This window comes from Lampris incognitus, chromosome 19 (assembly GCF_029633865.1).
Source record: "Lampris incognitus isolate fLamInc1 chromosome 19, fLamInc1.hap2, whole genome shotgun sequence".
NCBI classification, from domain to species: domain Eukaryota; kingdom Metazoa; phylum Chordata; class Actinopteri; order Lampriformes; family Lampridae; genus Lampris; species Lampris incognitus.
The window spans coordinates 24397453-24415118 of record NC_079229.1 but is presented as its reverse complement, the minus strand read 5'-3'; the positions used below and the strand labels follow the sequence as shown (position 1 = coordinate 24415118).

The following is a 17666-nucleotide window of genomic DNA, read 5'->3' as shown; positions in this document are numbered from 1 at the left end:
ACCAATGACAGCCGGCTGCGTCATCCGGCTCAGCCCCTACGTCACCACCAAAGGAAACCCCTTCCTCTTATGCTGGGGGGGGGGGGGGACTACACTGTTTATCACACGGACGAGCTGTCAGACTTTTCCCTGTCCAATACTGGAGAATATCACTGACAGTCTTTTTAATGGAAAGTCTTTACAAAAGCCTGCATCAAACATTCAACCTTTTTTTTTAATTTAAAACCAAATATCAATCCAGTTTGAATCGTATGTGTTGTGTATATGTTTATAGTGACTACTTAATGTGAGCCGAGACTTCAATATCTAACTTCCGTGATGTTACTTAAAACAAGTTTCATAGTAACGACTGTAAAGCGACTTTGAGTGTTAGAAAAGCGCTACATAAGTTTAATTCATTATTATTAGTATCTAATGAGATTGCAATAGCTATGGCATGTTCACTTTTCTGTCTTACTACGATATAATACAATACTACATTAAATGTATGATAGAAGACCTCCCTCTCCACAAGTACTTGCACATTATTGGAAGCATAAGCCTTCAAATTTGCACCAAGGTTCACAGTGATGGCGATACTCTTGAATTGTAGCTATTGTTTTCTTAAGATACTCCATTATGTGGTATGCCATGCCTACTTGCACAAATCCCATTTTTAAAGCATCTCATACGGTGCTACATCCAATTATAGAGAGCTTGTGTGCACAAGTATGACAGAGTCCTGTGATGCAGTCATATTCAGTGAGCACTCGCATGGCTTACTCTCATTCAGTATTATTTCAGGTGAAATTCCGGATGACAAGCCGGATGGATGTGAGCAATGCATTAAGAAGTGTAGTGGGAAATGAATAATATGATCATTCCCCACTTGCAATGCTGCAAAGTTTTCAAAATGTAACACCCACAACTGGCCATTTGGAGTGACACTAAAGATGGTTGAGCTGCTGACATAAACATGTTGGATTCACATATTGAGAAAAGTACTTTCCAAAAGTGGCAAAAACATAAAGCTAAAACTAGATAAAAACTGAAATGAATAAAAAGACTACAAAAAAAGACCAAAAAGTGCTTGAGCCCCACAATATCGCCTATGATTAAAATCCATTAAGATATGTTCTTGCAATGGTGGCGCTTAATTGATCCGAAAGGAGAATCTTTTTGCATGGCTCACACTACAGAGGCCAGAGCAGTGTTAACCACCAAATAGCACCCCTAGAAGCTGGTAAGGGTTCCCTGTCTCATGGACTTGCTCAAAGGCTCTTGGACTGGGCAGGTTTGCTTCTAGCAGGGCCTCAACCTCACCATCTAAGTTGAATGATGGTCCTTATACTAAATACAGCACCCCACTACCCGAAACTTAGCTTGTTCGTCAAGACACCAGTCCGACTATATATTTAAAATGTAATTAGTAATATTAACTTTATTTGTCATTTGCAAATTGCTCACAAAAAATTAACTGAAATTAATGGTTCAGTTTTTGCATTCACAAATAGATAAGCTACATTAGTGGTTACATTTAAAGTAAGTAAACATGAACAAAAGTTACTACTGGCATACACAGAGCTGTTCAATCCAAGACATTGGTATCTAGTTTAGCCCGTGGGTATTTATAGAAAAGGAAAAACAAGTAATTTATCTATCAAAAATAATCATACGCTCATAGCACACACACAAACTTCACAAGTTGTTTATGACAACCAGTTATAATCGTCACCACGTCAATCCTGCTATTTGGGGCATCAAGTCCATTAGTCTTAACATAAAAAGACACAAAAAATAAATAAAAGACAGAAATGAGCAAAAAATTAAAAAAATAAAAAGATAATGAATAAATAGATAAGTTTGCAATTCTAAAAAAGCCTCAAAAATAATTAGATTGCATTTTCGCTGAGTTAATATGCTGCCTAACAGCAGCCACTATGGCGGTGCTAAAGTTAGTACAGCCTCTGCATTCCTCTTCAAGGGGAAATACACAGCACTTAGTTAGATGGCCTAAACCCAGACAAGGTATGATATAGCAGAAATAAGTTGCAATTTTCAATGAAAGACAGTATTTTTTCTATTGTATGTGTCTGTCATGTTCCTGTCACAAAAACGTTTTGCAGCGATAAAACAACAGAATGGTTTGCAAAAGGTTAGCCCTTGATGTACATTTCACCAGACCACTATTTTCTGAACTTTACATGTGTAGGGCATCCTGGTGGGCTAACATTTTAATGTCATGAGGGTTCGAATCCAGCTAACATCCTCTGTCTCATAGCTTTATCAACTGTGCGCTGTCTAGTAAAGCAGAAATGCTTGTAACAGAATGTGTTTATGCATGCTCAATAACCCAGGTAAAAAAATAAAAGAAAGTTGAATCAGTTCATCTGGACACAACGTTTATCGACATACGTTTCATCACTCATCTAAGTGACCTCTTCGGTCTCAACTGACTGCAGGTATCCCCACCCTTATAAACAGGCCGAAACCAATGATCGGTTTCATATGCAAACATGGCTGTGACCATTAACTAGCATTTCAATGGGCATGTGTACTATTCACTGAGGATTTGGGAATGTTTGTGATCACAGCATTGTAAGATGGTGATGGTTCAGGGATGGTCGTTCCCCCTTCACATCCGCGTCTGTATAGTTTCCCCAGTGTACAATGTACCCATGTCTTGTACACTGGGGAAACCAAACACTGACTGACACTGGCCAAGAGGATGGCACAACAGGAGAGCTAACGTGTCAGGCCAGGACTCTACAGGCCAGTGGTCACTCTTTCAAGGATGAAGATGTGCACATCCTTGATAGGGAGGAACGCTGGTTTGAACAGGGAGTCAAAGAGGCCATCTATGTAAAGAGGGAACGACTATCCCTGAATCGGGGGGGGCTAAGAATACATCTGTCACCATCTTACAATGCTGTGACTGCAAACATTCCCAAATCCTCTGTGAATAGTACACATGGCCACTGAAACTCTAGGTAATGGTCACAGTCATATTTGCCTATGAAACCGATCGTTGGTTTCGGTCGCTATGCAACTGTATTGTTTAAAAGGGTGGGGATACCTGCAGTGGGTTTAGATTAAAGAGGTCACTTAGATGAGTGATGAAACGTATCTGTTAATAAATGCTGTATCCAGATGAACTGATTCAACTTTCTTTGACCTATAAAAGAATTTTAAGTTTCTACCCCTGCGTGACTGGATGGAAGACAACTGGAGAAAAAAAGACCATTAGAATTCAATAATCAAAGCCGGGAATGCTGGACTTTTAACATATTACTGCAATTGATTAGTTTTGAGTAATTTGATCTGTGTTTAAAATGGCTCATAATAATCTTAGAATGATGTTAGGTTTTCCAGGCTATGATAAAGGGGTTCTGCACTTAAAAGGACATAAACAAAGCAAGAGACTATGCAAAAATATGTCAAAGACACTATGGCTTGAATGCTCAAACATGTTTCACAATCATCCTCTTCATAATTATTTTTGCATAGTCTTTGTTTGGCATCGTACTGATGGCAGAAATTCCTCAACATTAATTTTTGACTGTTGTTGTTGGCAGTACGCTTGGGGTTTCAACATTCAACTCTCAACTTTCTTACTGGACTCATTCAAAATTGGACTTAAGTTTTTGACGCATTGCCTTATTCCTTCTGAATCCAGCAGTGGAATAGGGGAGGGAAAAAAAACAAAACTAATATATCTCACATTAGATAAGACTATAAAGCAGCAACTTTTACCCCTTGATGAAAATTTCGCATTTTGGTTCCAATACAGCTTGAAAAACAAACCCTGCTGAAAAGACAAAAAATAATTTGACCAGTTTCTGAAGTGGCGCAATGAGAGGCTCAGACAAAACTATGAGGACAGAGGAACAGATTTCACAGTGTGCCTTAATCTATGTAATTGAGCTGTAATCATGTAATGACTTTCCATTCTACCGGTTGCTGCTGTAAAGTCCAATTCACTGTAAAATTGCTCAACCATAACATCACGATGACAAATTACTATGGATTTTTAAAAGATGAGTTGTGTTATTACAGCATTATTACACAGGGCAACTGTGTGAAGCAAACAAAAAAGTAAACAAAGCAGTTTGTCAATGACTTATTAGAAATCTAAGAGTACAGAAACAAATGGCAGGGGCCAAGGATATTATTCACATTCATAACAACCAGAGAGGCAACAGCGATGATCTGAACAAGAATAACTCAAGACCTAGCAACTCTGTATTCATTCCTAGGCTAATTTTTTGATTTTTTTTGGATTCCCTTGACCTCGCTTTGACCGCTACCATCATGAAGTAAACTTACATGCAGAAGGACAGATTTTACAGACAAAGCCCTGGATTGCACTAGAGCACTATACAAAAAAAAAAAGTGTGTGTGTGTGTGTATGTATGTATGTGTATATATATATAAAGCAGCAGTTACGCGAAGTTGTTAGCTGCAACATATAGACTAGGACTTACAATGCTGAGTCTAGCAAGCTGTCATTCTCCTCAAATATGGTAAAGTGGGCACTTTGCACAAGATAGTGGATTTCTTTGGTGAATAAATGTAACCATGAATGATAGGCACCACTTTATTCTGACTTAGCTTGCATCATTGTCATAGCCTCCCTTCTCTGACAGAAATACACTCATCATAAATACAATCCCACTACAATTTAGACCCAAAAAAATAAATAAATAAAAAGTTGTGGTCAGGGTTAGTGATTTTAGCTTCAATAGTTATTTCATTACTGAAGTCCATTTATTTGATCAACTCTAGGACCAAAATGGGAACAAGACAACAGATGCAAGCCTAATGCAGTTAGTGTTTGTGGAATCACCTTTCACTGGAGCACCAGGGATTCCTCGATCAGAACAGGCAATGTTTTTTTTAACCAAATGAGGTAAAACTTCTGAAATGTTAGGATGAAATTAATTAGGATTAGTTGAAAATAAGTTAAAAGTTTGAGACAATCCCCCAGAGACTTAAGGGTAATGGTCAATGCCGTTTGTGCAATCGAGAATTAGATTGTGCGACTTAAAACAAAAAAAAATGAGTTCATCTTGCACTGGTTCTTATCCCAGCAGTAAAGACAAAATTTAGAGAAAAAAATATACATATACTTTGAATCCACAGAATAAAAATGAGTGTTATATCCACAAAACATGCAACTGAGGTTTAAAAGACAATTAGAAATGGCATCAAGTTACAGCCCTGGCTTACATGACACAAAGGTCTATGTTTCAATTAAAAAAATACACATTAAGACAAGATTCCCCCAAGCAACGCAAGTTCATGGGTGGCACTCATTCTGGGCTGACATCACACTGCTGAATCTGAAATTAACTTAAACTCTACCCAAACAGGCGGGCAAATCATTTGGATCTGGGACTATTAAAATTAAAATACCATACCATGGACATCTTCCCTCTGTCAACCTTAGCTTCAACCACTCAGTTTTTCTTATGTTTAAATTTTGCACAGCTGAGATATCACACACAAACTCTACACTGAAAGTTATTTTTTTGAACATCTTGGGGTTGTTTAAGCCTAACTTAAAACACCATTTATTACACTCTGCAACGTGGTCAGAGTAAGAGAGAGAGTACATTAATTATTTGGAGTGTCAGCACATAAAAAGTTAAATTGAGCTATAAATGGTGTATGAGGTGCCACTTTACTAGTCCTGACACATGGTCAAACGGTCTGGTAACCAGGCCAGAAAAGCTATGGTCAGGTGTCGGCACAAATTAAATGCAAAAGTCTGAGAAATGTGTATGTACAAAAGCAGTCATTGCTGCTCTCTTTTACCCCTATAAAATACAGCATCTCTCTCTAATTCTCTTGGCCAAGCTTTTACTTTTCTTCTTTCCATTCTTCTCTTTGCTGTCCTCCATTTTCCTTGCCCGGATCTCTCTCATCAGATCAAAGAACACCTGTAAAAGCAATGCCAATTATTTTTAAAATTGCTAAATGTTTCCATCCCTTTGTCTGTCAAATATCGGCCAAATTTACACCAAATATTTCTCACCTTGTCAACATTGGCACGGGTTTTGGCAGAGGTCTCCACATAGCACACACCCCACTGCTCAGCACGCACCTTTGCCTCCTCTGCGCTAACCTGTCGGCGGTCTTCCAAGTCTGACTTGTTGCCAACCAGGAGGAAGGGCACATTCTCATCCTCTTTCACCCGAAGGATCTGCTCCCTGTAGGAGAATAACATCAATGAACAATCAGCTACGTCACCATGTGTGACAGGACCAGCCAACTCCAGGGTTATTGTACTACTTGGCCACCACAGGTACACACACACATATACATACACACCCAGGCAAATAAATAAATAACCTATAACGAAAGAGGCAGGCAAACCACCCATGGTCCATCTCTCATCATCCTTCACCATCAAAACAGTGCCGTATGAGTACAACACTAGAAATGAGGGCCATGACTGTAATGTACGGTCAGGGATAGGCCTATAGCTTTGTTATGTCAAGTGAGGAGGAGGTAAAGCAGAGCAGATGGTGACTGCTGTGGCCACTCATCAACTAGCAGCAGGCAATGCCAAAATGTCTACCTTTAGGGATGTTGTCTAGCAGTGGCCATAATGGCCAACTTTTCAGTTACATGTCTAAACAGGCAGCAATACACATCATACCCACACTTGCACTTTTAAATTTAGCAAGTTTTTGTTTGGAACAAGCAACTGATCTCAGTATAAAAATGTGTATTAAGGTCTATAAATGCAAAACTATTTATTAAACGGTTGCTCGTTTGCTTTCTATCACTATCCCTATGTAATGTTCCTATCCTTTTAGCAAGCCATACCCATAGCTTTTCTGTGTACTTTTCTAATACCTGGTGCTAATCCACCATGTTCAGGTTGTTGAGCTTGAACATTTCTTGGGGGTAAAATGGGCTTGCACATTACAGGGGAGAGCTATATGAATTATAGAGGAGTGAGACAAGTCTGGCACTTTTCTATGATCAAGTCTCCACCTGAAATCTACTGTTGCTGCAAATGACTCCAGTTCTGTGATGGAGAAGACACAAAGGAAGCCCTCGCCACTGCGGAAATAGTTGTCCCGGATGGCAGCGTAGTCCTCCTGTCCAGCGGTATCAAGAATATCAATCTGTACCTCTTCTCCATCCAGCACCACTTTCTTCCTGTAACTGTCTGCTTTGGTGGGCTCATAGTCCTCAACAAACTAGGAGAGAAAGAAGGGAAAAAAACAGGGGCTCCATATCAAACTGTGCAAGTTTTGTCAACTTGGTTATTCCAAAGAGAGAGAGAGAGAGACATGTCACAACTCAAAGCCATTCTACCACAATGACTTGAATTTTACTTTGCTGTCATGCCAGTTAAAGAAAACGAGATTCACACATACATGCACACACCTGCTCACCTCATCATACATGAACTGTAGGGTAAGAGCTGATTTTCCCACTCCCCCACTGCCCACCATAATCACTTTGTGAAGGGCTAGTGAGTTCTGTCCTTTTGGCTTTGCAGCTGCCATGGCTCTACACACAAAGTAGTCCAAGTATAAGGAGGACTTGGAAGAGGAAGGCAGGGTTGTGTTGTTAAGAGAATACAATTACACCACAGTTTCCAGATGAGATGGGGACAGAATTATTATTCCTATGGAAAAGCAAAAGAATCACAAGATGAGTTATAATTGTCTACCGGGTCTGGGTTTCATCCATTTGGGCTAAGTCATTGGCTATGACTTATCTTACAGCCATAAATGATTCTTGAATAAGTAATATAACCCAGAGACAGACATTATGAATTCCTCATATCATAGGCCAAGTACTAGCAAAGTAAAATGTAAATGACGTTTTTTTCTGGTTCTCCCAAGTGGGCAGATGCTGTCACTCAATCGGATGTGGCCCAAGTTCAATAAAGAGCTTTCTCTGATTGGATTATGTCACTGTTAATATATTCGGCTACTGACAATCGGTGTAATCAACACCTGGGAAATATGTCTGCAGATTCATATTGATGATCCAGAAATGTACAATGTCAAAACGAAATAACATACACTGGACTGTCACTGTAGATGTGAACATTTTATTGCTCATCAGATTGGCTTCTTCAGTTCTGTGTCATGTGGAGAATGCTGACTTTCATGGAGAAGCCACTCCTCTTGGTGAATGAGAACTAGGTGGGGACATCCATTCGCAAAGCACCTTTCTTTTGACTTTCAAACATGTCATCACTACCCCTGGTAATGACCCACCTTCAGTTTGTGAAAGAGTTGACTTTGAGAACTGGCGGGGGCAGAGTTTCAACGGGATGAGCAGCAAAACGTTTTCAGATCTAGTGACAGTTCAGTGTATGTTCTTATTTTGTTCTGACAACATCTGTTATCAACCTTCAGACACCCCCCCCCCACACACACACATTTCTCCTCTAGTTCGTTAAATGAAATTACCAAAACTAATCCTATACTTTCAGACTGAACAAAATTAAGGCCTGAGGCAAAAGTGTAAAGTTTAACCACAAAATGAAAATGAGATATTTTATTAAACAAATTGACCAAGCTTTGATGTATAGGTAGAAGACAAATGTTCACCCACATCATGCAAAGGCAGCTCACTGGTCAGACCACAAGAACAGCAATTAGCTTTACACAACGGTCCCTTTCAATGTCTTAGCCTATTAAAGACATAGGCTACACAAAACTGGGCAACGGTTTCAACGTCAACTTCCTTGTGATCTCAAGGGCCAACTGTTACCGTCCAACCACACTCTAAAGTGAATTCATCAGGCATTATAATTACACTACTCCAGACTGAAAAGCTCGTGCGGGGGAAAAAAACTCAAGTAAGGTTGTAGAAACAAAATACCTAGCTGAAGACAAGCACATCCATGTTTATATTTCCAACAACGCTGATCGATCATGAAACGATCTCATTTCTGGGAAAACGCTTTTTTCCCCTTGCGATGCTGCCCTCCCCAATCGTCTCACAAAATGGAGAGACAGATGCAGCAACAATAAGAGACATTGCAGAGTAGCACGTTATGATAATGACCGGTTTCATCGACCACTACAACAGTGTGTTAGACAAACATACACGACGTGTCACAAACAAGAGAAAAATCACAATAACCAGGCGTGACTTACAATCAGCTGGCTCAAATATAAACATTTCTACCTCGACATCTTAGCCTATTCGCCCAACACACGACAGAATAGTCAAATTCAACAGATAAATGGATGAAGCACCGCGGCCACACTAAAAACAAGGGGAACTTAATTATCAGCCATGGCTACCGACATGACCTGTAAGTTGGGTTAGCCTTGCCAAGTTAACCGCTGTGATGCCGCGGCTAACCGGCTATGACACGCCAACTACCTGGGCGAAGATTACGGTTTAGCAATTTCATAACAAGATCGCCCATTAAAATGAGATTCGGGTAGCTTGGCGACACCTGCTTTCGTCGACGGTTTCAAACTCAGGCAGCCGGGATGCCACACGTACGACATCCTGAGCCATCTCACTAAGCTAGAGCGGCTAACCAGGCGAAACAACTACCAGCTAGCTAACACCTGCGGCTAATGAGACGTTAACGGTGCGCTGGAAGGGAGAACAAACCGCGACCCGAAACAAACATACTGGCGCTAGTAGCGGCGTAACTAGTGTAAACTAGCGGTAAATTAAACAACACTCACCTCGGCACACGGTAGATAAACACTATCTTAAGTGTGGCTAATTGGGAATATTTGAGCTGGCTAACGTATCTCGTTAGCTCATGGCTAGCTTCCTGGATAACTCCGGAGACAGCGGGCTCGGCTCCATCCGACTGAGTGACAACGCCCGCCCGCCCGCACGGGAGAACCAGTATTTTTTTTTTCCTCAGCCCTGATTATTTATTTATATATTGGTTGTCCTGTCTTGTTTTCTTCTTTTATCCTCATCTTTCACTTTTCGCACTCTCGCTTAATGTGAAGCGCATTACATTGTATTTCCAGTGTACGAAATGACTGATCGAAAAACTAAAATTACACTCGTTTTCTGCTACCAGCCTTCATTTTAAAGAACTTGATTTAATAGGATTTAAATTAGGTAACCTCCAAACTTTTAGACTATTCAAGGATAACCGTTGAGTTAAACAACAGGCACAGCAGGGGGGGGGTTGTGTGAACGTGTTAAGGCGGTGGTTCCCAATGTAAACTACTAATAAGACACGTTAGCCCCTAGCTAACGGGTCTGACCCTTTAGCCGAGCGGTTAGTGATGTCGCCTTGTGGTGCAGTACACGTCCGTATCGAATCCCGCACCGGGCAAGAAAATAACCGGTTACATTGGTGGCAGCGGTGGGATCCGGAAGTGTGCAAATCCTCAGAAGTCTCTTCGGAGCGCGGGAATAACAAAGCGCGAGGGCGCGCTTCCGGGAGAGGGTGACGACTGTAAACTACTAATAAGGCCCGTTAGCCCCCTGACCCCTTAGCCGAACGGTTAGTGATGTCGCCTTGTGGTGCAGTACACCTCATATCGAATCCCGCACCGGGCAAGAAAATAACCGGTTACACCAATCTGCTCCCAGCACTACTGGTTTTCTGCCCCGCCAGGTAGTTTATACGTTCACCAGTTGTTCCAGTTATTCCAGCCTCCAATCAGAGAGGTGTGCCACCTGGAACAACAGGTGCATGTCATTAATTACCTGACAGTTGATAAAAGTAGCAGCACTGTAATACCACAGGAGCTGGTTGAGAGCTACTTGGCTCGTTTGGTTGTGTTTGCCTTGGCAAAGTGCCTTGCCTAAGCTGAAATATGGCTGATTTTCAGGTGACAGGTAACGCTGTTGACATTTTTAGGGATGCTAGAAAATTTGATATAATGATTGGATGCAGATTGGCAGTGTTTGGTTAAAAGGTTAAATCCTCTAAATCTGTGAAGCTCAGCAGACCCACTACATATTTTGTAATTCGAGTCTACGAGTGCTGCTGTTTATTAGTACAAGCATGTTTTTTTGGGGGGGGGGGCATGGCCTCTAGATGAAGCAAACCAGGTCAAGCCCACGTGACTTTCTAGGAAGGCTGTGGCTTTCCTTTTTTTAACTGTATCAAACTATCATATTATGTCCTTTGTGCAGCATCGATGAGGGCCAGGTCGATAATCACTGACCTGCATCGGAAATTTGCAGAGACGACGTGGAACGACACCTTCCAGCTTGTGCGCAGATGCATGGTAAAGTAAACTCTGTGAAGCTGTGTCAGTTTATTTTGCAGATTGTTACTCCCTTGCAAGTTCCCCCTGAAACCAAAACTTCCTATTTCTGTATGACTAGACATATTGCAACGCATCCACCTGTTTCCTTGTCATGCAGATGGATTTTTGCCTCCATAGTTATGCCTCTATGCAGCTATCTGTAAATGTTTGACACCCACCCTTTCACCTAGATGTGCAATTCATTGTTGATGATATGTTGTTTATTAAGGGATAAGTAATGATGGCTGTTGGAATGTCTTACCCGAATGATGCCTTATTGAACGGTTTCTCCACTGTGAGGGTTGAGGAAACTTGTGTGGCGATGCCTTAAGAATGAAGTCCTTACTACTGGCCCTGAACACTTTGCCAAATAAACTGTCTTTTCTTAGAGTCATTTCTCATGGGTGAATTAAAATCAGCTTGCACCGTTGTCATCCCCTCTTCATCATACTGGCTTCAGACCTGAGGCAAAGTCCTCCATTGAGCAAGCTATCCTGTTTCAGGAGTCATTTTCTTTATTTCATTACAGTTTTATGCTTAGTTCTGAGCCATTTAAAATGCATACAGAGTTCTCCATTACCATCAGAGCTTAGGTCTATGGAAACCACCGTATATCTAGCGGCCTCATATATTCCTGTATCTTTAATTCAGCAAATGGACTATAAAATAAGGCTAGAAAGTGTATGACACAGCTTTTCTAGACTGAGCTGTCCATCTCAAAGCTGATTTGCTTACAGAGCACTCTTAAGGCCATGCACGCTGGAGAGGGTTGCTCAGTTTTGATCTGTCATGGGTGGAGCAGAAGGCTTGATAACACTACAGCTTAACAGGATGTTGAGCTTGGCTGTGGTCAGTCTAGGCTCTAGTAGAGGAATGTGGGGACCAGTGTTTGTTTGTGTGTATGGGGGGAGGTGTCCAAGAGAGATTGGGTCAGGTCATACAGTGGTTTTCCAACAAGTGATGCTCAGTCCTGAGCCTGGGAACATTCACTACATAATGATGTTTGTATGACAATGACCTTTCATGACTCAAGTGGTGACGGCAGGGCTGTGTCCCATTCATACGGTTTACAATGTACAAACATGACTTTTTTTTTCTTTTTTTCAGTGCACCAGGAACTTGAAGCTGGTGGCCACCCTAGTTTTTAAAAATCATCTCCTGTCCCACAGAGCAAGACACCAACATTTGCTATTTCCAAAATGTGTCATGTCTATAATTGTATGCAATCCATAGTGAGATGGAATGAGGGGCAATTAAAAGGGGCATCGTCAACAGGAGTTGTCTCTACCCTGTTTTTTCGCACCCAACAGGACATGCCCAGAAAAAACTCCAACCAATGTGAGCAATTGGTTAGATGTCTGGAAAGGCTCCAGGGTGCTTTAAATGGTAAACAAAACACATTTTCACCCAAAAGGTGTTGTAAGGAACAGTGTTATCAGCATTACCCTGTGTAAGATTCCTGATGTCTATCTACCCTTTTTATTTTACCCTGACTACAGCTGTGAGTGAATTCTCTGTTTTAGTGTCTTCTATGAAGGCCACGATGTCTCGCCTTGAAATAATGGCTAAACAAAAAGGGTAAAGAAATTAATTCTTTTGCCCTTAAAGGTTGTTTTTTGTTGTATTTTTAACCCAAATCGACCCATTTATAATGTCTTGATTGATATAACGTGATTTTGATGGAACATTGTCTCACCCCATATAAGCACACAAACACCAGTATTGTCTGCTGCTGGGGTTTGTTTCGATGCCACTTCCATCTTTCACCTTTTTCTCCACAGAATGGGCTTTCACTTTACTGAGGCAACATGCTACCTGACCGCCGACTTGTTCTATCTGGAGATAGTGCTGCTGCCGGAGGGTGGAGTTAAGGAAGTCACGGTGGCCCCACACATTGCAGCTCCTGTGGTAAGAGGACTAATCTGCATTCCGATAAGTCATTCAATCTTTCCCTTCTTACTCCATCCAGTGATGATGGTGAAATTGCTTTGCAGTCTAGTGAGTCACTTCTGCTGCTGCTGAGGTAAGACGTAGTGTGATGGTAAATTTAAAGTCTCAGCAGTTTGTCCTAAAATCCAAAAATGTTATTCACTTAAATTGTTTTAAGATGTGCAAAATACTAAACCTCTTAAGTTGGGTAATTTATTCATGCTTTGTGTTTTATACACAGGTCAAATAACTTTCTGGAGTTCTCGTCGAAGTTGGCACACTTGTCTGCTGTTTACAACTTGCCTGGAGACAAGTGCTACCTTTTATTTAACTAATGTTTTTTTCCCAAAACTGTCCTGTTGTAATCATATGGCTAATTATTTGACTTTTTGCAGTGAAACCAAAGCAAAACTGCTCGCATCCATACAATACCTCGGGACAGACTTGCAGAAGATGTCCAATTTGCCAAGGTTGGTGAAAGAAGACTAGCATGTATGCCTTCCTTCAAAATATATTGTATTTGAACAACACGGTTACCCCTGCTTTCAGGAAACTGAAGGACCGTGATCCTCACGTGGACACGATTCTAAATGGACTGACTGGATACCTAAAAGCTGGAAAAGGTTCACGGCAACAAATATAAGAAGCAGTGGATATAAATGTTACTATATTTAGTTTTCAAGTGTTCGTTTATTGTCAAATTACAAAGAAGAGGAAAAAAAGAAACTCTCTCTTCAGATTGCCTACTGACTATCCAGTTCTATGTGAACCCTTCTGGTGTCAGGAAGACTACAGATTCAGGTGTGGTATCCAAATTCGATCTAACAACAAAACACATTTGCATTTTATAATTTGAGAGCCTCTCTTATCACTGGCCAAGCCTTCTGGAAACAGAATGGTGTATTAATAGATCTACAGAAAGTGATGTCTTCGACTAGGTCTAACTGCAATGCTATGGTCTCTGGCCTTTGGCTGCACATTGAGGAGCAAGGCATCCCAACGGAGAATACGGCACCGTGCGACGGTGATGCTGTTGAAAGGCTCTTTGAAAGTCTTTTTCTGTTTGAAAGTTTAAATTTGAATATATTACAGGGATGGAGAAAGTTAACACAGCCCAGGTGATTATGGGGTGCACTGATGAGACCCATAAGCTTCAGATGGCCTCTTTGATCCCAAAACCTCCCCAGCTCGATCCCAAAGGGTAACTAAGGGGATGTAACGTGTTACTGCTTAACCTCTATCTCAGTGGGATACTGTGTTATATCAGTGATGTCTTTATTTTTGGGACCAAAGAGCTTTATTTGGGAGGTAATATTCCAAAATTGTCTTTTTTGGCAGACATCCAGTGTTCAGTCCATTGCGCGAGATGCCCCATGAAACTCTGCCGTTCTGCTTCCTGCTCAGATTAGACCCACCACTTCCAATGTTTTACTCCTTTGTAAACAAGCTCGGCCAAATTACAGGTCTGGTAAACTTCGACAGTAAAATCTCCTACTGCATGAAAGATGGATATGCATAGTTTAGTTTTAAATTCTTTTTTTTTTTTTTGCTCACAGATAGTTAAACATATGCATATACTTTGGAAGATGCACATCACAACCTCACTTTTGTACTATTGTCTGAAGAATTACTTTTCATCGACTACTCAAGTTTTCAGTTAAGAAATTTGAACCTGCGATGTGTATTTTGCATCCTGATGTTTGTAGTGCCAATACTATTTTGTAGACATTACCATACCAGATGTTGTCCTGCAGAGGACACCCTTTCCCAAGCTTCTGATGAATAATAGTTCATCGAGTGCAAAGCAGTGTGAGGACACGTTTGATGAGCTGGATACTGTTTCTATTGTGGTAACTGCAACTAAGTCTTGATGTATGAAATCTCTAATTTCCTTGTCTTTGTGCGGCCACAAGTTATGCAAGCCTAAGATCTATTTTGCAACAAAAGGACTGAACTTTAATTTATTTTTTCTTTTTTTTCTGTTCAGACTCTCCCTGCTGAAAAGAAACACAGTTATGTCCTCCCTGAAGCTGCATGGGAGCTGCCTGCCCTGTGTGGGACCATGGTGGACAGCATTCCCTTCACACACCCCGCTCATGTCCCGCCAGTACTGGAGGTGCTCCGCCATCAGTGTGCCGTCAACACGCTGCTGACCACCTGCTTGACTTCTCAGTGGGAAAGCCTGGATGAGTTGCATTGTACGATCAGTTTTATGCTGGTAGGGGAGAAATAATTGGCAAAATGTATCATCCTGGACTCAAAAGCTTTTAGTTTTGAAACGGCATCTGAATATTCGGTCATTAATTTTGTGATGCTGATTCTTATTGGAAAAACTTGCTAATACGTTCAGTTAATGACAGACCTTATGAAGTCCTACCAGAATCTGACACCAGCTTCTCCGTGACCTTTCTCCGACCTGATATCGACTCCCTTGCTGTTTGTGAGTATTTGTGCAAGGTGAAGTTTTGTCAGAGTAAATCTTCGACATGGTGTGCTGTGTTTATGTAATGGTGCATTCCCCTCTGCAGTGCTGGTGAACGTGTTTGGCTGTCGGCAGCTTACCTGCAGACTTTTTGCAGCGGGAATTATGGATCCCTCAATGGATGAGCACATCACCAAGGTTATGAAAAGGTATTCCTTCAAAATCTTCCTCTTTCTCTGTCATTACAGTTAAATTACACATCAGTCAGTCACCTGGATTCCCACATAGTAGGTCACACATTTATTAAACACAGAAATAAACTTAAATAAAAGACTGGAGTTGGTCAGTGACAATGTGCCTGTCATCTCAGAGCATCCATCTTGGAGTAAACGAGTACCCGAGTGCTGTCATGTATAAGGATTTTAGCCCCATTGAGGAGATTGAAATGTGGAATAATCCTGACCTCGGAGCTAGCTTTGTTCTTTTAAAAATCGATGTCTGATTTCTGTGGCTTAGGTGCATGTCTATCCCGGTGACCATGAGGGAGTTGTATTGTAAGCTGGAAAAGATGGTCATGTTACCACCTCCAGTGGGCTCTGCCACTGTCGAGGGAGAAGATGATGTCCAACTCCCTCCCCTGACCCGTCAACAGCCTGTCACACTGCCATTGTCTCAGTCCAACAGTGATGCTGCTCCTCCACTGACCACAGTCTACCAAGATGCAGTTGGACCGGAACACAACAGCACCTGTTCAGTCCCCTATGTCATGTCTGTAGCCACATCTGGGTTTGTTCCTGAAATTAATACAATTCTTCCTGCCAACCCCTTACCCCATGCCACTGTGGATTCACACTGTGTAACAAATAACAGCCAGCTTACAGAACTAATTCAGTTGTAATTGCATTAAATGTGATGGCCATTAAGCCTTTATTTAAATGTAATCTTTACTGTTCTAGTTCAGAATTGTTTATTTAAAGTAAATTGTTTGACTGGACCCACCCAATTCAAATAGTTGATTGTTCAACAGTTAAGGATTGCCACTTTTTTGCTGGTATGCAGACTGTTTATTGCCACAGAGCCTATTTGGTTTTAATTTGATGTGCCTGGCTTGCCTAGTAGGTTTGCCAACACACCTTGTGTTTAAACCATGACTACATCGGTTCTGAATCCTCATTTACTGTGTTGTTTAACTCGTATTTGATCATTGTGCTAAGCCGTCATCAGTTTTAAGACTTAAAAAATGCTGCCAAAGTGTCGGACTTGAGCACATTGTCTTTATTTGTCAATGCACTTCTCACGACATCAATTAAATATAACTCTTAAATGCAGGATACGTACTAACGCCTCCTTGGTGTGCATTCCAGTCCAGCAGAGACGATTGGCTGTAAAGAAGTTTGAGGCTTGGCATTTGACCCTTTGAAGACAGCCAAGAGCCAAGTTGATTGCTACCATGTGAGCCAATCAAACATTGTTTTAAAAAAAGTCATGGATTTTTCTTCCCACCAGAAAGGGCAAGAAATTAACATATTTCAATATTAGGGAATTGTCGGATGCAAGAACACCAGAGATGTCTGGGGAAATATACCGGTCAGACTTGTAAAGCCTCACAATTCGCTCAGCAAACGTCACTATAAAAAGTTGTATCTTGCCAGCTTGGGTATAGTAGTCCATTAAAATATTCACCTGTAAAGTGCTGGATTATTGGATGTACATGTTTTTTTTTTGTAACCTTTTTTTGTCATTGTGCTTAGTGGTCAGCACAACAGTCAAATAAATGACGGTGGATTTGACACCACATAAAGGTTCACCACTCTTCAGGAGCAAAAACAGCTGGAAAGGCGGTTTCATCGCAGAAGGGATGTAAGCCCATTTGTACGAGATAGACTCGGTTCCTATGAAGGACAGCGTTGCCCTGATAGTCTGCCTAGGAACAGCCCACTAGAAGGCGCGTCCGTTTGTCAGTGTTGAGTAAAGCGCTGGATGTGCATGCGGGTGCCTACACACAATTACTTGGCCGTCAATTCAGTGTGTTTATCGGATTTAAATTCTGGTGTGTGTGTATGTGTGTGTGTTCATGTTTTGTTTTTTTTTGGCTTTATATCCAAATGTAG

At 41.2% G+C, this 17666-nt stretch overlaps 2 protein-coding genes across 2 annotated transcripts; one reads left to right on the top strand and one right to left on the bottom strand.

Moving 5' to 3' along the window:
• Positions 1 to 3002: 3002 nt before the first annotated feature.
• On the bottom strand, positions 3003 to 9801 carry ralaa (v-ral simian leukemia viral oncogene homolog Aa (ras related)). Its single transcript, XM_056299088.1, has 5 exons — positions 9666 to 9801; positions 7392 to 7627; positions 6985 to 7193; positions 6017 to 6191; positions 3003 to 5921 (listed from the first exon to the last, which is right to left on the bottom strand). The coding sequence occupies exons 2-5, from the start codon at positions 7503 to 7505 to the stop codon at positions 5799 to 5801; spliced, it is 621 nt and encodes a 206-aa protein (XP_056155063.1). The 5' UTR covers positions 7506 to 7627; positions 9666 to 9801; the 3' UTR covers positions 3003 to 5798.
• Positions 9802 to 11093: 1292 nt separating this feature from the next.
• On the top strand, positions 11094 to 16453 carry zgc:111976 (uncharacterized protein LOC553663 homolog). Its single transcript, XM_056299217.1, has 16 exons — positions 11094 to 11183; positions 12515 to 12590; positions 12728 to 12782; positions 12986 to 13112; positions 13199 to 13227; positions 13375 to 13446; positions 13529 to 13603; positions 13683 to 13756; positions 13872 to 13934; positions 14226 to 14334; positions 14472 to 14596; positions 14859 to 14983; positions 15121 to 15331; positions 15439 to 15573; positions 15662 to 15764; positions 16072 to 16453. Exons 1-16 carry the CDS (start codon positions 11094 to 11096, stop codon positions 16451 to 16453), a joined length of 1851 nt encoding a protein of 616 aa, XP_056155192.1.
• Positions 16454 to 17666: the final 1213 nt, after the last annotated feature.

Coding starts and splice junctions, on each gene's coding strand:
- ralaa (XM_056299088.1), bottom strand. CDS start 7,505: ATGGCAGCTGCAAAGCCAAAAGGACAGAACTCACTAGCCCTTCACAAA. Junction 7,194..7,391: donor TACAGTTCATGTATGATGAG/GTGAGCAGGTGT, acceptor TTTCTCTCCTAG/TTTGTTGAGGACTATGAGCC. Junction 6,192..6,984: donor GCAGCAACAGTAGATTTCAG/GTGGAGACTTGA, acceptor ATTCTCCTACAG/GGAGCAGATCCTTCGGGTGA.
- zgc:111976 (XM_056299217.1), top strand. CDS start 11,094: ATGAGGGCCAGGTCGATAATCACTGACCTGCATCGGAAATTTGCAGAG. Junction 15,574..15,661: donor TATCGACTCCCTTGCTGTTT/GTGAGTATTTGT, acceptor TCCCCTCTGCAG/TGCTGGTGAACGTGTTTGGC. Junction 15,765..16,071: donor ATCACCAAGGTTATGAAAAG/GTATTCCTTCAA, acceptor TCTGTGGCTTAG/GTGCATGTCTATCCCGGTGA.